Below are 22,302 nucleotides of genomic sequence, written 5' to 3' on the forward strand. Positions count from 1 at the left end.
GGCTGATATCAGTGAAAAGCTGAAAACAATCTGAATATCCCAATAGGGTACAGTTTAAATAAATTATGGTGCATTCAGGCAATGGAATCTTCTTCCATGACTAAATAGAATGAGGTGGAATTACAAGTAAGGATATAAAACTTTGACCATGTTTATTGACTGAAGAAAATCTTCAGAATAATATTAAGGTATGATACTATTTTTTAAAAATAATTAAACAAGTAGACATTAATTAATTGTTTAAACAATTAAACATATATATATATATATATATGTTTCCTTTAAGAAGTTACACAACTATACACCAAATTTTAAACTGATGTTATCTTTTGCATCTAGGATTATAGCAAACTACTTTCCAGGCTTTTTATCTTCCTGCCACAGTTTTCTAATATTTCAAAAATTGAGAAAATAAATAACTTTGAATATCATGAAGCTGAACTTGAGTTTATTCTGCACATAATGAGCAAAGTATGTATATTTTTAAAGTTGGCAAGTAATATGATCAGCTTTGTTTGCTAGAGCTATTTGTATTAAGACACATGATTCAATCATTTGACCCAGAAAGAATGTTTCTAAGAATTTATTCCAAGGTGTTAATTATCAATAGAAGCAAAGCTTTACTTGTGATGCTATTTGCCATATAATTACATGTAATATTGAAAACTAGAAATGATGAAAATTAGAAATTTTGTAAACAACCAGCAAGAGAAATAATATTTAATTGTGGTCACCCATACTGTAGCTTATGTAAAGGTTCATGTAAGGCAGGGTGGATTGGAGGGGAGTTTGGGGGAAAATGGATACATGTATATGCATGGTCACAAAGAGTCAGAAACAACTGAGCAACTGAGCTGAACTAAACTGATATGCATGGCTGAGTCCCTTCTCTGTTTACATGAAACTGTCACATTTTGTTAATTGGCTATACTCTAATACAGAATAAATAAAATTTTTAAATGTTCATATAAGACATATGTCAACATGGTAACAATGACGTCCAATATGGGGGAAATGCATGCCTTTTTAAAATGCTTTTGAAGATGTCTATACATTTATTTTTCAACCATATAAAACTAATATTATAATTAAAAAAATAAAACAGGTTCCTTAAGTGTGGGAGCAGTGGTTGGGAGAAAGCCAGGCAGGATGGTCGGATAACAGGCCCAGTGAATCATGGGGGTCTGGACAAGGGGGCTCCAGACATGGAATTACCGAGATGTGCAGCCACACAGGTATGGAAGGGAGGGAGGAGCCCTGATACTAAGAGGCTGGCCTGGATGTTTTGCTGTGTAGTGACAGCCCTACTTCAGAAGGAAGGGGTGGTGGGACAGACACTGAGTCCAGAGAAGAAAGCAGATTATTTTTAGATGAGATGATAAAAATAAAATTCTGGTTGACCTTTTAACTCGGTCCCCAAGGATGGGAAGAATTTAGAGGTGGGGCAACAGTCAGAAACTGCAAGGAGCACAGGTGGAAAGCAAGCCGTGATGACAAAGCTGGGATCAGAGACTCCTGCACGCTTCATCTGTGCTGAGCATAACGTGCACGTGAGTCATCGGGCCAAACCCGTAGGGGACCAGACACCAAGTCCAGAGGGTGTTTTTGTCTGTCTAAGGAGCTTACACCTGCCGATTAGCCAAGGCATGCCTGAGAGCACGGAGAAGGCAATGGCAGCCCACTCCAGTACTCTTGCCTGGAAAATCCCATGGATGGAGGAGCCTGGTAGGCTGCAGTCCATGGGGTCGCTAAGAGTCGGACACGACTGAGCGACTTCACTTTCACTTTTCACTTTCATGAATTGGAGAAGAAAATGGCAACCCACTCCAGTGTTCTTGCCTGGAGAATCCCAGGGACAGGGGAGCCTGGTGAGCTGCCGTCTATGGGGTTGCATAGAGTCGGACACGACTGAAGCGACTTAGCAGCAGCAGCAGCAGCCTGAGAGCAGGAGGGGGTGAAGGGTGGATTTGGGAGACGGGGCAGGGAGAAGGTAGAGTAAGAGCAGAGTAACAGCCCATGAAGTAGGAACCGGGCATCACGGATAGAAAACACACAAACAAGGGGAGAGCTGACAAGTTTTTGGCTCACGTGCAGCTCATTGTTTTTTTCTCAGAGCCTATTATGAACAGATATATCAATAAATTAATACCTGTTTTTTTTTTCAGTTGGGAGAATACTGGAGATTGGGGAGTGAAAAATAAGGATGAGCAGAACATATTATTATTGAAAATAAAAACCTCCACCATTTGGAGGAAGACAAGCATTAACAAAGATCAGGAGTAAAGAGGCTTGGAGGAAATGATAATAGTTATCCTGAAGGTGTGTCTGGAGGGTTTCTGTGAGGCATTTGTCTTTGGAACAGCAGCCATGCCAATCCCCCACACCTCAATTAACTATTTCTCCTAAACCCCATTCATATGTGATTAGAATTTCACTTCCAGAGTTAATCACTTTTCAGTTCTTCCTACACTTTCATTTTCATTGGCCAGTTCCCTTTCTGATGATCCATTTTTGTAGTGTCAAGTGGGATTACTGGGAGACAAGGAAAAAATCCAAGGACATGATTTGCTGTCTGTGTTTGAACTAAGCGCAGATGCCTGGTGAGTGATCCTGCACTGGAAGGTACATGGCATGATCAGGTGTGTCTGTGGTTTATACTGAGACTGAAGGGCTAAGAGGAAGTCTGTGCTTCATGAAACCCTTCATGGCACATCTGCAAAGGTAACTAAATGTGAATGAACCCTTTTATTGCGGCACTGGCATAGTTCCATGAAGCAAGGTGACTACAATTGCTTGTATCAGGATCTTGCACCTATGAGAGGTGCCTGCAGGGTTCTGCCCCCCACCCCCTGCAGGTGGCTGGTCTGGTTCCCTAAACCCTGAAGCTGCTTCCCTGGCTCCAGCTAAGGAGTGCTGGGGTCCAGCCTCACACACGGGGCAGACTTTGAAGTGCTACTGCTCTCTTTTCTTTGGAGGGCTGGAATTCTCTTGACTGCTATTTCCTCATGTTATCCACAAAAATAAATGGGATATCCCACTGTGGTCCTAAAAGAAAAGGAGCATTTGAGATGTTTTGATTCCTGTCCCCGAGCCTGTCGGTCATGTCATCAAAAAACTTGTGACTCATACTCCCGGCACATTTACCACAGCTTGACCTCAAACTCAGAGAAAAATGTCCAGTTAAGTGGAATCATTTTCTGAGTCTGTGTCTCACAGGGATCTTGAAAGTTGGTCAAAAATAATTTAAAATTATCCTAGATCTACAGACCAGATCTTTCCCCTAATTTCTATATAGCCCAGCACAGCCAAACCACAATCCACATTGCGCTTTCTTTAAAAGTTTGCACAGGAGCAGTTTTGACAGTCTTAATGCATGTTTAGTGGTGGTGGTTTAGTCGCTAAGTCATGTCCGGCTCTTGTGACTCCATGGACTGTAAGCCCACCAGGCTCCTCTGTCCATGGGATTCTCCAGGCAAGAATATTGGAGTGGGTTGCCATTTCCCTTCTCCAGGGGATCTTCCCGATCCAGGGATTGGACCTGGGTCTCCCGCACTGGAGCTTTCCCGGTGGCTCAGCTGGTAAAGAATGCATGTTTGATAGGCCTCTAATGTTTTCAATACTGCATGAGCTATTTCTAATAGAATCCCCTGATGCTGGGAAAGATTGAAGGCAACAGAAGCGGGCAGCAGAGGATGAGATGGTTAGATAGCATCACAAATTCAATGGACATGAATTTGCGCAAACTCCGGGAGGTAGTGAAGGACATAGGAGCTTGTTGTGCTGTAGTTCATGGGGTCACAAAGAGTAGGACATGACTTAGTGACTGAACAACAACAGTGATAACAACAACTACATGTCCAAATGCAATTTTGTAAGAAAGAACAGAAATATTCTCAAAGTGAATTTTCCAGACAATTAGACTTGTGAAAAAGCAATTAAAGCCAAGGAACAATATAGACATATGATTATGCAAAACACTATCTTGATGCTGTTTGCGGGATGTGTTTACAATGCTGCTACCTACACTGTATAAATGACAGCTGTGCTCAGAATGAAATGTACTGGGTCTCAGGCACATGTTTACACATAACTCTTCAAGTGCCTAAATTTACTGCAGTGTCTTATGATTAGACTTTTAATTAAATTTAGTTATGGAAACTGCTTTATAGGATGCGTGTGAAAATTATAAATGTCTTTTAGACCCAAGTGTCCTATAACAATAACTGTTTTCACGTCTTCTATTATCTTGAACAAAAAGTGATAGCAAAATACATCAGAAACCACTCTGCCCCCCCCAAATAAAAATAAACACAGTAATAATTGGCATGAAATGTTGAACCAAGCCTTTCATGGTTTCTGAGATTTTGTTGCTTATTTATTCTTTAAGAGTGAAAAACATTGACATTTAACAAACCATAATAGAATGTATGGTAAGGCATTCCATTCATATTAAGAATTTTTAATACATAAATCAGTCCCTGAATTCATATCTACATGACTGACATATTCCTCACTTTCAAGAAAACAGTTGAGATAATATTGTCTCTGATACCAATGAAATAAATAAGATTCGGTAAACTAGACAAGATATCCAAGCTGAGACCAAGCTCTAATTTTTCTTGGTGTCAGTACCATTTTAAATCTAAAATGATATATTATGTACTTTTAAGTATGTTATTTTCTAGACTGCCATACTAAAAGTAGTACATAATTTCTTAATGAACCAAAATCACCAGAAACATTTTGGGATAAAGTTGGACATTGACAGAATAAATTAATTATAAGAGCTGATGTTTGCTTCCTAACTTCCTTATTAGGAAGGATTTTATGCCTTAAATAAAAAGATTCATTTAAAACTGAGTAACTTAAAAGATATGCACAAGAAGAAAAAATTCACCAAACAACAAATTGGTGTAGGCAACATTTTTGTTTTCCTAGAACATTAATGGTTATATGACAAAGTCAGTTCATGATTTTAAAAAAAGTATATTTTTTATTACTTCATCTTATTCTTTATTAATTTCTTATCTCTTTTCTTATTAAAATGTTAATGAAGTATTAGATTCACCTGCAGAGTGTCTGTTACTTGCTTTGCATGTAGGGGAATAAGTGCTCTTTTCTGGTTCTTGGGAAACAAATCACAAGAGGATGTTTAAGAAGTAGAATGGATACAAAAACAAGAACCTTATATATGCTGTCTACAAGAGATTCACCTCAAACCTATGGACTCATACAGACTGAAAGTGAAGGGCTGGAAAAAGATATTTCATGCAAATGGAGACCAAAAGAAAGCAGGAGTAGCAATACTCATGGCAGATAAAATAGACTTTGAAATAAAGGCCATGAAAAGAGACAAAGAAGGACACTACATAACGATCAAAGGATCAATCCAAGAAGATATAACAATCATAAATATATATGTACCCACCATAGGAGCACCAAAATATGTAAGGCAAATGCTAACAAGTATGAAAGGGGAAATTAATGGTAATGCAATAATACTGGGAGACTTTAATACCCCACTCACACCTATGGATAGATCAACTAAACAGAAAATTAGCAAGGAAACACAAACTTTAAATGATACAATGAGATTTGGGAGAATGGCATTGAAACATGTAAAATATCATGTATGAAACGAGATGCCAGTCCAGGTTTGATGCACGATACTGGATGCTTGGGGCTAGAGCACTGGGATGACCCAGAGGGATGGTATGGGGAGGGAGGAGGGAGGAGGGTTCAGGATGAGGAACACATGTATACCTGTGGTGGATTCATTTTGATATTTGGCAAAACTAATACAATTATGTAAAGTTTAAAAATAAAATAAAATTTAAAAAAATAAATAAATGATACAATGGACCAGTTAGACCTAATTGATATCTACAGTACATTTCACCCTAAAACAATAAATTTCATCTTTTTCTTAAGTGCACACAGAACCTTCTCCATAAATTTAACCTTGGTAAATTCAAAAAATTGAAATCATCTCAAGCATCTTTTCTGATCACAGTGTGATAAGATTAGATGTCAACTACAAGAAAAAACTATTAAAAATACAAACATATGGAAGTTAAACAACACACTTCTGAGTAACCAACAAATCACAAAAGAAATCAAAATATGCGTAGAAATGAATGAAAATGAAACAACAACAACCCAAAACCTATGGGATTCAATAAAAGCAGTGCTAAGGGGAAGATTCATAGCAATACAGGCATACTTCAAGAAACAGGAGAGAAATAAAATAAATAACCTAACTCTACACCTAAAGAACTAGAAAAGGAAGAAATGAAGAACCCAGGGTTAGTAGAAGGAAAGAAATCACAAAAATTAGGGCAGAAATAAATGCAAAAGAAACAAAAGAGACCATAGCAAAAATCAACAAAGCCAAAAGCTGGTTCTTTGAGAAGATAAATAAAATAGACAAACTATTAGCCAGACTCTTCAAGAAACAAAGGGAGAAGAATCACATCAACAAAATTAGAAATGAAAACGGAGAAATCACAACAGACAACACAGAAATACAAAGGATCATAAGAGACTACTATCAGCAATTATATGCCAATAAAATGGACAACTTGGAAGAAACAGACAAATTCTTAGAAAAGTAGAACTTTCCAAAACTGAACCAGAAAGAAATAGAAAATCTTAACAGACCCATCAAAAGCAAGGAAATTGAAACCATTACCAGAAATCTTCCAATAAACAAAAGCCCAGGACAAGATGGCTTCACAGCTTAATTCTACCAAAAATTTAGAGAAGCACTAACACTTATCCTACTCAAACTCTTCCAGAAAATTGCAGAGGAAGATAAACTTCCAAACTCGTTCTATGAGGCCACCATCACCCTAATATCAAAACCTGACAAAGATGCCACAAAAAAATAAAACTACAGGCCAATATCACTGATGAACATAGATGTAAAAATCCTTAACAAAATTCTAGCAAACAGAATCCAACAACACATTAAAAAGATCATACATCATGACCAAGTGGGCTTTATCCCAGGGATGCAAGTATTCTTCACTATTTGTAAGTCAATCAATGTGATATACCACATTAACAAATTAAAAGATAAAAACCATATGATTATCTCAATAGATGCAGAGAAAGCCTTTTACAAAATTCAACATCGATTTATGATAAAAACCCTCTAGAAATCAGGCATACAGGGAACATACCTCAACATAATAAAAGCCATATATGATAAACCCACAACAAACATTATCCTTAATGGTGAAAAATTGAAAGCATTTCCTCTAACATCACGAATAAGACAAGGACGCTCACTCTCACCACTACTATTCAACATAGTTTGGAAGTTTTGGCCACAGCAATCAGAACAGAAAAAGAAATAAAAAGAATCCAGATTGGAAAAGAAGAAGTAAAACAAACTCTCACTGTTTGCAGATGACATGATCTTCTACATAGGAAACCCTAAAGACTCCACCAGAAAATTACTAGAGTTAATCAATGAATACAGTAAAGTTGCAGGATATAAAATTAACACACAGAAATCCCTTGCATTCCTATACACTAACAATGAGAAAACAGAAAGAGAAATCAGAGGGATGGTATGGGGAGGGAGGTGGGAGGGGGTTCAGGATGGGGAACATGTGTACACCCATGGTGGATCCATGTTGATGTATGGCAAAACCAATACAATATTGTAAAGTAATTAGCCTCCAATTAAAATAAATAAAATTATATTAAAAAAGGAAAGAATTCCATTCACCATTGCAATGAAAAGAATAAAATACTTAGGAATAAATCTAGCTAAAGAAGCAAAAGACTTATATATTCAAAACTATAAAACACTGATGAAAGAAATCAAAGATGACACAAATGGATGGAGAAATATACCATGTTCATGGATTGGAAGAATCAATATAGTGAAAATGAGTATACTACCCAAAGCAATCTAGAGATTCAATGCAATCCTTATCAAGCCACCAATGATATTTTTCAGAGAATTAGAAAAAATAATTTCACAATTTTGTATGGAATTACAAAAAACCTCAAATAGCCAAAGCAATCTTGAGAAAGAAGAATGGAACTGGAGGAATCAACTGGAGGAATCCATAAATCAATATACTACAAAGCCACAGTCATCAAGACAGTATGGTACTGGCACAAAGACAGAAACACAGATCAATGGAGCCAAATAGAAAGCCCAGAGATAAATCCACACACCTATGGATACCTCATCTTTGACAAAGGAGGCAAGAATATACAATGGAGAAAAGACAATCTCTTTAACAAGTGGTACTGGGAAAACTGGTCAACCACTTGTAAAAGAATGAGACTAGAACACTTTCTAACACCATACACAAAAATAAACTCAAAATGGATTAAAGATCTAAATGTAAGACCAGAAACTATAAAACTCCTAGAGGAAAACATAGGCAAAATACTCTCTGACATAAATCACAGCAGGATTCTCTATGACCCACTTCCCAGAGTAATGGAAATAAAAGCAAAAAATAAACAAATGGGACCTAATTAAACTTAAAAGCTTTTGCACAACTAAAGAAACTATAAGCAATGTGAAAAGACAGCCTTCAGAATGGGAGAAAATAATAGCAAATGAAGCAACTGACAAAGAATTAATCTCAAAAATATACAAGCAACTCCTGCAGCTCTATTTCAGAAAAATAAGTGACCCAATCAAAAATTGGGCCAGAGAGCTAAACAGACATTTCTCCAAAGAAGACATACAAATGGCTAACAAACACATGAAAAGATGCTCAACATCACTCATTATCAGAGAAAAGCAAATCAAAACCACAATGAGGTACCATTTCACGCCAGTCAGAATGGCTGCTGTCAAAAAGTCTACAAACAATAAGTGCTGAAGAGGTTGTGGAGAAAAGGGAACCCTCTTACACTGTTGGTGGGAATGCAAACTAGTACAGCCACTATGGAGAACAGTGTGGAGATTCCTTAAAAACCTGGAAATAGAACTGCCCTTTGACCCAGTAATCCCACTGCTGGGCATACACACTGAGGAAACCAGAATTGAAAGAGACACATGTACCCCAATGTTCATCGGAGCACTGTTTACAATAGCCAGGACATGGAAGCAACCTAGATGTCCATCAGCAGATGAATGGATAAGAAAGTGATGGTACATATACACAATGGAATATTACTCAGCTATTAAAAAGAATGCATTTGAATCAGTTCTAATGAGGTGGATGAAACTGGAGCCTATTATACAGAGCAAATTATGTCAGAAAGAAAAACACCAATACAGTATATTAATGCAGATATATGGAATTTAGAAAGATGGTAATGATGACCCTATGTCCAAGACAGCAAAAGAGACAAAGATGTAAAGAACAGACTGTTGGACTCTGTGGGAGAAGGCGAGGGTGGAATGATTTGAGAGAATAGCATTGAAACATGTATATTATCATATATGACATAGATCACCAGTCCAGGTTCGATACATGATATAGGGTGTCCATGGCTGGTGCACTGGGATGACCCAGAGAGATGGGATGGGGAGGGAGGAGGGAGGGAGGGTCAGGATGGGGAACACATGTACACCCATGGCTGATTCGTGTGAATGTATGGCAAAAACCACCACAATATTTTAAAGTAATTAGCCTCCAATTAAAATCAAAATAAATAAAAAAAGGAAGTAGAAAATTTTGAAATCTGCCTAAGAGGAAAGATATCCTGTTTATGTAAAGTCATTTCATGACTCACAGATGGTTCCTAGGGTTTTTCACAATCAAATTCAGTGTAACGGCTTTTACATCATTTAGATCGAGCATTCAGGAATTTAAAGTTAAGAAGTAATACTTAATTCTATATAGTTCACTGGTAAGTGACTGCTGATTTTTATGAAGAGTTTTGTTGTTGGGTCACTGAGTTGTATCCAACTCTTTGCAGCCGCATGGATTGTAGCCTGCCAGCTCCTTTGTCCATGGAATTTCCCAGGCATAAATACTGAATGGGTTGCCATTTCCTCCTCCAGGGGATATTCCTAACCCAGGGACTGAACCTGAGTCTCCTACATTGGCAGGCAGATAGATTGTTTACCACTGAGACATCTGCAGAGCCCTTTATGAAGAATACAGATTCAAATTCTTTTATTCAAACATGCCCTATTTGTGCCTCAATAGATGGCACAATTACCTAATTAATCATTGTTCTTAACTAAGGACACTTAAATTTTTAAATGAATTATTTAAATGAGTTACTTTTGCAACATTTACATTATCTAAATTCCATTTTTAAACGAATTATTTAAATGAGTTACTTTTGCAACGTTCACATTACCTAAATCCCTCCTCTTGTTCCATGTACATGATAGGATATTTATTTTGGAGGGTTTGAAAGTGGTAATAGTTTGTTCCATGTGAGTCTAACTCACTCCCAAGATGTTGATGTGACCAAATGTCAAGAAAGTCTGGTGAATTTCAGGGAGGATGGAGGCCATCAAAGAAAAACAGAGTGTCACCAAATGGGATGAGCAGGCCCCCTCACTCCTGAGCATCCCATCTTATTAAAGTTGCAGGAGGATATGTTTACTAAGTTTACTGGGCAAACCATTTGTGAGTAAGGACAAAATCCACTAGTTCCTGAATGTTTTCATATACCCACTTGCCCCATAAAGAGGTTTCTGCTTTGCATATGTCTCTTTCAGATATTTCTCATATTTAAAGGAGCTGATGACCAGATTCTTTTAAACTCTGGTCAGTGTAATAACACAGAAAACAGGAAGAGGATTGGAGGGAGTGGTTAAGACTGGCTCAGGGGTGTTTTTTTTTTTTCCTTCTCCTTTTTTTATAAGTGTTTATTTGTGGCCGCTGCTCGATCTTCATTGCTGTAGGAGGTTTCTCTCTGGTTGCACAGAGCGGGAGCTACTCTCTAGCTGTGGTGCTCAGGCTTCTCACTGTGTTGGCCTCTCGTTGCTCAGCAGGGGCTCTAAAGCACAGGCTCAGTAGCTGTGGCACATGGGCTTAGGAGCTCTGAGGCAGGTGGACTCTTCCCAGATCAGGGGTCAAACCCGTGACTCATTGGCAGGCGGATTCTTTACCACTGAGCCACCAGGGAAGTCCGAACAGAGTTGTTGTTTATTTTAATTAACATTCAAAAGAACGAAAGAGGAGAGATGGTGGGAGGAAAAAGGGGTCTTTAAGGGCTATGACTACAGAATGCATGTTCTCAACATGTTCTTCAGTTAAAGAACAACTTAGTTTTAACTGAAATGTCCTCTTGCTTTACATACTGTACTGTGGTTTTGACACACCCTTTTGGCACATGGAGGATTTACTTTCAAAAATTACTTTTCATTGGTTTACTTGTTAATTTAAAAATAGCGTCATTTAGGACTATTCTTTTCCCATTAAGGGTGGAATATATTTCTTCAAACATTTTTTTTCCCCCGAGATGTGTTTTGGCAGATGGAACATTAGCAAATGTGATGCAAACAGAAGTTTGAAAAGCCTCCATGTTTTTCTTCTAGGAAAATTCCATCATCACTAGTTTCCTAAAGGAACAGAACCTGATGCAGAGAGACCCCCACCTTTAATCATCCAGCTAAGGTCCCCACACCTGCATGAGGCCCTCCTAGACCACTCACCCCAACCAACCAGAACTGCCCAGCAACTCAGAAAGTCATGAGCACGTAAGTCATTGTTTGCAGTGACTAAATTTTGGGGGGCCACTTGTTATGTAGCCAAAGCTAGCTGATGTACTTAATTTCTTTTTATCTTTACTTTGGATGCCTTAACACAAGTTTTCAAAGGAATACCAAAGTGAGCATGCAAGACAATGAAAAATTTGGCCATGTGTTTACATTTTTTCCTTTGACTCAGAAACTTAAATCTAATCATGGATAATAAGAGACGTACTACTGTCTTCACTATAAGAATAGGAGACATGCTTTGATTCTCAAATCACTGAAACCCAATAAACTGAGTACCTGATGGTCTTCCCCGGGTCTGCCTCTACCACCCAGGTGCAGTGGAGGTTGTTGTCATAGGGAGCGGGGTATCCCGGAGACAGGATGCGTCCTGAAGTGGCAGCGTGGATCCGCCCCCCACATTCCGCTGCAATGGATTCAAAAAATGGATAAGTTTACTCCAGGCCTTACAGGCTTCACTTTAACCACCTTGAAAAGCCCAAACCATCACATTCGTGTTGCATCACAGGAAAACAATCACAGTATCTCGCTGTTCCTGTCACTGCTTTTCTAAATTTACTTGTTCCCCAGTTGGTATCCTCTGTGCAAAGTCAAGAGAGTGAAACAGCAGTGAAAGGCCATGTTATAAATCTGGTGATATTTCTGTGTACAGAAGAAGTATCTAATTATAATTCTGTATATAGAAGAAGTAATAATACCTCTCTATATAATTCTATATATGCTTCTATATATGCTACTACTACTTCTTCTATATATAGTATCTAATATTACTTCTCAATAAAACAGTACTAGGAGATGTGTTTTTCCTACCTACACACATGCACTCACACACACACACACTCACAATATTGTCTTTGCTGTTTAGTCACTTAGGCTCAGTTGTGTCCCACTTTTTGTGACCCATGGACTGTAGCCCACCAGACTCCTCTGTCCATGGGGTTCTCCAGGCAAGAATGCTGGAGTGGGTTGCCATGCCCTCCTCCAGGGGATCTTCCTGAGCCAGGGACTGAACCTGGGTCTCCTACATGGGCAGGGAGATGGATTCTTTATCACTGAGCCACCAGGAAAGCCTCTCGCAAATATTAGGATTAAATCCACACTGGAGAAAGAGCAATAGAAGTCTTCCTGTGCTGGGAGAATCAAGTCGGAAGACCCTGGGCTTCCTGCCCCCAGCACGCACTTGCAGGCAACTCACCTACACAGGAAGGTAGTGGCCTGTCCCACACTCTCCGGTCTCCACTCAGACAGGTCAAAGTGCCCCCGCCGTGCATAGCGTAGCCCGGGTTACAGCTGTACAGGATGACCGTGTCGGTGAAGTGGCCTTCATCCCGGATCCTATAGCCATAGTTAGGGGTCCCCGGGTCCTCACATTTCACTAGGTCAAAACCTGTGAGCAAGGAGGGGAGGGGTGAGTAGAAAGAAGTCACTGTGGCATCTGTATTGGGGTTCAAACACTGATGAAACAGACAGGGTTGTTAAATGTCCTTTGACGTGTAGGAAGAAAAAGAAGACTCTGAATTTAAAAACACGGAAATACATGTGGGTCTTGATTGGGTTTATCTGTTAACCACTGGTTTGTTTCTTGGGGTTTTACCACTTTATTTGTTCCTGTCTATTAATATACTTATGACTGAAGCCCAGCAGGACAGTACGGTCCTTCCCCCACCACCCCAACCCCCACCCCTCACCCCATCTCCTCCACCTGCCTTTTGTCTGTAGAAAAAATTTAGTCAAATAATAAGCTTAATCAGAGAAGTGAGAAAGCACTCAAACAGAAAAAAATAATAATAGTTTAGCCATTAAACAAGGTCAAGGACGTTCAGTTTCTCCTCAAGGGCTGCAGACAATTTTCTGAGCCATATCCTGAAGATACTGAAACCCCCACCAGCTGGAAGAAGTTAACTACACGACGCCCAGACTGTAGCCATGACATAAGGTGTCACAATTCCTAGAACTGGTCTCAAAGAAATGTTAACAAATTGACCCTGGAACTGAAGACTAACTGTACTTGAAGCAGTCAAGAAGACCATGATCAGACCACTGATGACCAGCTTCAAGACGACCATCAGAGCTGACTGTGCTGTTTGTGCAGGTACTGCCCCCTCCATTGATAAAAGCTCTTGCCTGCTGAGTGTCAGTGTGTGTGTGTGTGCCGGGGGGCATGGAATCAGCTTTTGGACATGAGCCCACCTTCCATCCTTATTGCCACTCTCTGAAATGACTTTCCTTTTCACCAGTCTTGCCTCTTGAGTATTAGCTTTCAAGCAGCAAGCAGCTAGACCCCACTTTCAGTAACACAAGGAGAGTCTTTATTCCAAAGAGCTCCAGGCCATCATCATCTGACTCACACGTCCAGTCAGCATCTAGATTCTCCAGTGAGTTCACGTAAGCTTTTCCTGTCTCCACACTGCCTTTTGTCACACCTGGGGCCTTCCGGGAGGGCCACCCTCGCTACCTCCAGGTGCTTATTGTCTGTGTTCACTCAAGCCCCTCCCTCCAGGCCCACTTCCTCTAAAATGCCCAGATCTCAAGCTTGGAAATTTCCATGTCCTTCCTACTCACGGAGCTGGGCTCTGTGTCCCACCTGGGGCCAGGGTGAGGTTCCTGAGCTGCTCTGTGTGTAGCACAAACTCCAGAATGAATCATCATAGTGACTTCATCAAACTAAGCTCTGAGACTCGAAGAAAGAGATGACAGAAGTGAAGATTTAGCCTCTGTGGTACCAAGAGCTGTATATTGCTTTCATGTGAAGCAATAATTTAAGGCCATCTGTGAAGAGAGTTCTACACTAACAAATCTCTCTTCCCATATCACGATGCAAATTTTGACCATTAAAAAAAGTAGAGCTGGAAACTCGAAGGAATACATGGGTTGTTTTCATCTATTTCCACCTAACTTTGACTTCTTCCTTTTCACGAAAATAAATAAAATAAAATGAATGTGTGAGTTTTGCTAAGTCTTCCTGTCAAATTTGCATTCTGAATGCTTTTCCATTGAGGAAGATACATCTTTAAATTCACATGATCATTTATCCTCAGAATCTCTACATAATCCAGATGGAGTTCTGCCGGTGTGTACACGGGAGGAAAACCAGTACACATTTGAGAATTTACATGTAGTGGCCAAGGGAAGTTTCCTGAAATACTTTTTTTTTTTCTATAAAATGTCAGTCTTTACTTATTGTGCCTTTATGAAAACTGTTTATCTATTTAAGAAATGCAAATAGCTGTAACTCAAGATGCCCAGAAGGACAGTGTATCTATTTCAGCACAAAGCAAAAGGATATTTTAAGTTGCCACAAAGGGGATCAGAATTAAGAAGAAGGGTCCCATGCACATAGGGTTTCAGGGCTCATGCAGATACCTGACAACTCCAGTCTGTTTTGCATAGTCCCAACACCACCAGGAAAGGAATATGCTAAGCTGCTGAACTCACTTAGATAGAACTGCCATCCTTACTCCTGCCTTGTCAAAGGCCCTGCATATTATTTAGCCATAGTGTCTCTTGTGCAGAAGGGAAAAGGAAGCAAAGTCTTTGTTGTTACTGTTTTATTGGTTTGGGGCTTGGATGAGACAGTGTCAGGGTGGTGCTTTCAAAAGCACCACTGCCCAGGGTGGCCGGAACAAGAAACTATCACTGGCTGGGGTACAATGGCCAGCGGAGAGTGACGGCTGGAGTAGGGCTCCACGGATAATGATAATCACCAATGTTTCAAACTGTTTCAGCATTTGGAAGTCAAATTAGGTATCTGAGTATCAATGACAATGGAACATAAAACGAAATAAGCAGCAGACAAAATCTAGGTCTCAAAATGAGAAACAGAAAGAGTCAAACATGTGTCCCTTTTGTTTGTGCTCCTGTGACAGGAACCTGGAGAAGTAAATCTGACATGAGAGGAGCCAGACTCAAGTGCCAATAGACCCGAAGTTCTATTTAGCTGTCCTGCTAAAATCCACACCCCCCCACCCCGTAACCCAAGCTTCTGATTCTTCCAGAAACACCAGAAAGCTGGAATTTTTAGCTTAATAAAATGATTGTTGAATAAATACATATTTCAAAAGTGGAGATGCTTAAATCCTAAAATTAGATTATGAAAACTAGATATAAACAGTTTTAAGAGAAACCAATAATTTCTCAGTTTCTGGAGAAGGCTGAGACTCAATTCTGAAAAGCTGTCAATATTCTGTCTAATTTTTTAAGACTAAACTTTGTGACGCAAAGACCTTCTGAGGATGATTAAGGGCTGGATAGAGAAATGGTCCAGCTTGTCCAAGACCTTTTATTCTGACAGTGAGTTATTTCCTGGTTATACAGAAGACTTTTGTTATGAAAGATTGTCCTCACTGGAGATTAATGCCTATAAAAGATAAAGTAATGACATTGATTTTCCTGGTGACTTATGTGCTGTCTCATTAGCTTATAGCCATCAACTCTACAGACAAGAGACTCATGCTTAAAGGTTATCCAGACTTTCCCTCTAAGTTCAGATAGCATGGCTTTTAAAGTCTTCCATCAAATAAGCTATCAAAGTTCTAAAATCACAGAACTTGTTTATATTAAAATTAGCTTGAAGAAACATTTCCTCTGCCCCAAAAACTTGTATTATGAAACTTTTTAAAGGAAGGAAGTAAGAATCATTGAAAAACAATAAAACAACAATGTACCAACACAAATGTCTACTAAACTTTATCTGTGTTGAATTTTTAGAAAAATGATTGTTTTATTGTTTTTTCTATCACTCAGTCTAGAAAGATTTCATCTTTTTCTAAACTATATATTGTCACACAGATGAGTTAAGTCATGCTGTTTTTGAAAGGGCATTTATTCTTTCCATTGCCAGCTGTCTTGTTTTACTTATGCTCCTTCTGTTATTATTTTTTTTTAAAAGATCAGTTAAATCCTTGATGGCATCACAAAATACATTATTTTGCTGAAAGTCCTATACTTGATACTTAAATGTCTAAAGCTTCTAGACCTACCTGAGGTCATTATATTAAATATATTCTTCTTGTCAGAAACTTGAAAAGTATTTGTTTTTTTATTTTTATTATGTTGATATTCTCAAATTCAGTTTTTCAAGTCAGTGAAAAGAGCTGTGTTTGCACAAAGCTTCTTACAGGATTTAATAATTCATGCACAGTTACAGGAAGAATCATAGACATTTATCCCCAGAGGAATCGACATCTCTAAAGGACTAGAGAAAGATCTCCAGAAACCCCAGATTTCTATTTCTTGCTGCTTGTGCCGTGAACCAGCTTGGCCCTTGGACTCTGAGTCCATCCACATGCAGTAGATATGCTACCTCTCTCCAAAAACAGAATAAGAGTCATTTCAATTGAGTCCTGCTTGCCATTTGATTAGGGCATAATATTAACATTGTCTCTTAAAAATTTCAGTATTGCTTGTAGACACTGGTGAACCAAGTTGAAGTGATGTATAGTAACAGATTTCTTAATTGGCATTATAAAATTCTGGGATGTTCACCCTGTGTCCATTTTAGGAAAAATATTTTTTCTGTGGGTCATTAAAATATCTCAAAAATATTCTCTTACATTTAATTTAGATCAACAGAGGTAGTCCTCCAAATAAGAGGTTTTTCCATTTTAATTAGAATCTAAAAGACTTTAGAATGACTACTCTTAAGGCTACTATAGAGTAATGACTTTAAAAATATAGAGAATATATCCTTTTCTAACTTGAAGCCACTACCTTGACATAAATCAGCATACAAATACTGGTTTTCTGTATTTTCTTTGTGCCATAGAACCTTTAAAAAGATTAAAGTTATCTGTCAAAACATTACCTATTAAGAGTTGCAATTGCTGTTTGGATCTATTTAGCAATTCCATTTCTTTCTGTTTTCCAGTGATTTCTTCTTAGTCACATAAATAGTAAAGATGCTTTGAACAAATGTTTTAGTCAAAACAAGCTCCAAACATCAGGCTAATGAACATTATTACTTCATCTTTTGCAGCTATTACCCAATTTTAATGTTTTTAAGGATTAAATCTTATATCTCTCCAAACTCTAACAAAATATTACTGTTACAAGAGACTTCCACTTAACTCTCAAGTATTTTGACTAGTTCTTATCTTCCAAATCAAGCACTTATGTTTGAAAAGAAGCTGGTGTAGACTTAATCCATTTCATACACCCAAGAAGAGCAGTGAGGGTCACAGTTGGCTTGTGAATTCTTCATCCTGCATCCCAGGGACTCTTCAGAAACTACCTTCATTCTCTGGTGAGCTCTGAGTACACAACTGATAAAGAATCTTTATCATGTGTACACTTCTGACACCTTCTCCTATGAACCATTGATAAAGCCTCACAATGTTTATAGAAACCTGTTATCTCTTTGCTTTACCTAATAAGACATTTCAATTTGCACAATGTACTCTTTGCAAAAAAAAAAAAATAAAAGTTAGTAATCTAAGAAATGTTGCTATATGCAAAACCAACAACAGCTCACTTCATTCAGATAACAGATAAGGAGAACTATGCCTAACACTTAAAAGTTCTTTTTTATTAACTTCCTTTATTTGCAGTCATCTACAGAGAAATGTGTTTGGGGGGAGAGCATTTCTGAAACTCACTTTTGTAGTTCACTTGAAAGTAAAATTCACTAACCGTGAGTATCATGAAATATTTGATTAACTCATGTTTTTAAACATAAATCTCATTATTCAAGAAAGAAATTCTGGGTGAAGTGCGTGTGCGTGTTTAGTTTTTAAACTGTTATCTATTAAATTATATATCTACACTATTTGTTCAGCTATGCTGTGATTGGTTTCAAATTGATTTTTTGGTCAGCCATGTTGTTTGAATTTAATCAATTTCTTTTCCCCAACATGCTAAATTTTATTATCATTGTTATTATTTTGTGATTATGTGAGCAGCCCCAGTGGAAAGACACTGAATTTTCCCAGAATAGCAATAATCATCAGGATTGTGATAATGTTTAAATGGAGCTCAGAAGCTCTGAGCTTCAAAGGGGAAAAAAAAGAAAAAAAAACAAAAAAAAAACTGAAGAAGTCCAGAATGAGAATCAGATAACCAAAGAGATTAACTATTTTTATGGAACCATATTGGTTTTTATCAAACATATTACTAAGATATAATAATGGAATGTAATCACAGCTAAGAATTCCAGAAGTCCATCTTGATATGTGCAATTCTGAATATATTATATAATTCCAGAACAAATCTTTCATGTTGACTACACTCTGACTTTGAGAAGAGCTACCCAGTGGTTCCAATTGTTAATACATGTTCTGGGAAATCTTTCTGAAAGAATTCATACTATTCACCTGAATATTACTATTGAATCATACTATTCATTTCACTCTGAATCAGTCTTTAAACATATCGAAAGGGTGAATCCTCTTCTAACACACTGCAGTAATAACTTATAATCAGTGTGTCATCTAAATTTCCAAACATATTTAGTATCACTTCTAGGGCAGGGACTTTGAGAAGCACAGAATGAACAGGGTTCTATCTTCTATAGTCTAGTTAATTACACAGACCAGAAAATAGCATTTTCAAGATAATATGATAAATGCTGTAGTAGAGGAGGAGAGATTCCTGTGAAGGATGAGAGAGGCACAAAAGGAAGCAGGAAGGTTGGAAGAAGACCTGAGTTAGTCCAAAAGGATAGTTGGCATCAGGGGTGATAAAACCAGAAGGGAGGAGAAACTTCAGGTCAAGTCTTCACAGGTGCGTGGGCATCTGGAAGAATGTGGTCTCTCCCGGGAGTGCAAAGCCATTTCTGGGAGTATGGGTATTTGCTGAAGCTTCTTTTTAAGTGTGTGGAGGTGGAGTGGGAAGAGGGCTACAGAGAAGATGGAGTGGATATGGACAAGACTGGCAAGGGCTGGACTGCAGCCCAGGGAGTTGAGACTGAGTCAGTGTGTGATGGAGTCTGGGAGAAACCAGGGCAGCTGAACAGGCAGTGATGCAAACACATTTGCATTTCAGAGAGATAATCATTGGCCCTCTGCATGACGGAGTGGAGTGGGGAAAAAGGCAGGAAAATGGAACAGATGCTTATTTAGTGTTGAAAGGAACTGGACATGGAACAACAGACTGGTTCCAAATAGGAAAAGGAGTATGTCGAGGCTGTATATTGTCACCCTGCTTATTTAACTTCTATGCAGAGTACATCATGAGAAACGCTGGACTGGAAGAAACACAAGCTGGAATCAAGATTGCTGGGAGAAATATCAATAACCTCAGATATGCAGATTACACCACCCTTATGGCAGAAAGTGAAGAGGAACTAAAAAGCCTCTTGATGAAAATGAAAGAGGAGAGTGAAAAAGTTGGCTTAAAGCTCAACATTCAGAAAATGAAGATCATGGCATCCGGTCCCATCACTTCATGGGAAATAGATGGGGAAACAGTGGAAACAGTGTCAGACTTTATTTTTGGGGGCTCCAAAATCACTGAAGATGGTGACTGCAGCCATGAAATTAAAAGACGCTTACTCCTTAGAAGGAAAGTTTTGACCTACCTAGGTAGCATATTCAAAAGCAGAGACATTACTTTGCCAACAAAGGTCCGTCTAGTCAAGGTTATGGTTTTTCCAGTGGTCATGTATGGATGTGAGAGTTGGACTGTGAAGAAGGCTGAGCGCCGAAGAATTGATGCTTTTGAAGTGTGGTGTTGGAGAAGACTGTTGAGAGTCCCTTAGACTGCAAGGAGGTCCAGCCAGTCCATTCTGAAGGAGATCAGCCCTGGGATTTCTTTGGAAGGAATGATGCTAAAGCTGAAACTCCAGTACTCTGGCCACCTCAGGCAAAGAGTTGACTCACTGGAAAAGACTCTGATGCCGGGAGGGATTCGGGGCAGGAGGAGAAAAGGCCGACACAGGATGAGATGGCTGGATGGCATCACTGACTCGATGGACCGAGTCTGAGTGAACTCCGGGAGTTGGTGACGGACAGGGAGGCCTGGCGTGCTGCGATTTATGGGGTCTCAAAGAGTAGGACACGACTGAGCGACTGAACTGAACTGAACTGAGCAGGGGATATGTGATAGTAGACAAGGGAAGATTATGTGTGCATACAAAGCTTATCAGGCAGAGGGAACTTAAGTGATGAGAGATGGCCTGTGATGAGCAGAGAAGACAGGAAAGGGAACAGAGCTGGTATGAGAGGCATAGGGCTCATGTGTCAGGCAGAGAGGAAGCACCAACATCATCAGCTCATAACATGGTGTCATCTCATCACAGATCCAGTGAATGTATCCAGGAAAACAAGGCAATCCTTCACCAACAGCTTCTTCTAGGAAATAATTAAAAACAAACAAGCTTTGCAGCATTTTGGGACAAGAATCAGAAAGTAGCAGGCCTTAGAGCAGGGTTCCCCAACCTCCTGGCCAAGGACCATACTGCCTGTCAGATCAGTGGCAGCATTCGATTATAAATAAAGTGCACAGTAACTGTAAGGTGCGTGAATCATCCCGAAACCATCCCCCACCTCCAGTCTATGGAAAAACTGTCTTCCACGAAGTAGGCTCCTGGTGCCAAAAATGGTGGGGACTTTAGAGAACTTTAGAGAAAGGTTGCTGCCTTAGAGAGCTTACTCTCCAACAGAGAAATCAGAAATAATAACAAATAAAGCACATTGTGACAAGTTTCCAAGCAGCAGAAACAAAATATGAGCCAACATGGACACAAGCATAACAAATGTATGGTTCTGGTCTCTGTTGTTTTCAGCCTGTATTTTCTATTAGTTTCTCTACTTTTTCTTAGTTATTTCTTATTGTAGTCACTTCTGTTGGAGGTTAACAGTAGGACATGCACAAAACATTTAATAGGAACGTCTATGTTTTATAAGAGTGGTTCCTTTCAACAAACAGAAAGAGCTGTGACTTATCTGATAGATATTAATGTTTGTCTGGCATAACTACTCTATATGTTCAGATGATCCATGTCTTTTATACATTTTAATTTTTTCCCCCTAAACTTTAAATTTTTTATTTTGTATTACAGTATAGCTGATTAACAATGTCGTGGTGGTTTCAGGTGAACGGCAAAGGGACTCAGCCATACATATGCATGTATCCATTCTCCCCTAAACTCTCCCATGTGGGCTGGCATATAACACTGAGCAGAGTTCCATGTGTTATACAATAGGTCCTCGACAGTTACGCATTTTAAAGATAGCAGTGTGTACATGTCATCCCAAACTCCCTAACTATCCTTACCCCTTGCAACCATAAGTTCATTCTCTAACTCTGTGGGTCTCTTTCTGTTTTATAAGTTCATTTGTATCATTTCTTTTTATATTCCATATATAAGGGATATCATATGATATTTTTTCCTTCTCTGACTTATTTCACTCAGTATGACACTCTCTAGGTCCATTTATGTGCTGTGAGTGGCGTTATTTCTTTTTAATGACTGAGTAGTATTCCATAAAGTATATATAATACAACTTTAGTTTTAAGCAAAAATATTGACATAAATATCACTACTCTGTCTGTAAATGTATTACTATTCTCCTAAAATGTACTTTTAATCATGATTTCTACCTGATGATGAAGGTAGTAAATTATAAGCAGAAGCTTGGTCTAATAACACTACTTTTTTATGGATAAAATATATTGGAGACTATAATTTCCCAATATAATTTTAA

The 22,302-nt window shown here is 38.7% G+C and overlaps 1 protein-coding gene across 2 annotated transcripts in view; it reads right to left on the bottom strand.

Moving 5' to 3' along the window:
• The window catches only part of CSMD1 (CUB and Sushi multiple domains 1), a 2,064,317-nt gene that overhangs the window by 295,740 nt on the left and 1,746,275 nt on the right, over window positions 1-22,302 (bottom strand). For both annotated transcript variants that reach the window (XM_059882319.1, XM_024986326.2), the window contains exons 24-25: window positions 12,858-13,049; window positions 11,942-12,068 (exon numbers count right to left, since the gene is read on the bottom strand). In XM_059882319.1, the coding sequence (XP_059738302.1) occupies window positions 11,942-12,068; window positions 12,858-13,049 (319 nt within the window). The remainder of the gene's footprint in view (window positions 1-11,941; window positions 12,069-12,857; window positions 13,050-22,302) is intronic.

This window comes from Bos taurus, chromosome 27 (assembly GCF_002263795.3).
Source record: "Bos taurus isolate L1 Dominette 01449 registration number 42190680 breed Hereford chromosome 27, ARS-UCD2.0, whole genome shotgun sequence".
NCBI lineage: Eukaryota > Metazoa > Chordata > Mammalia > Artiodactyla > Bovidae > Bos > Bos taurus.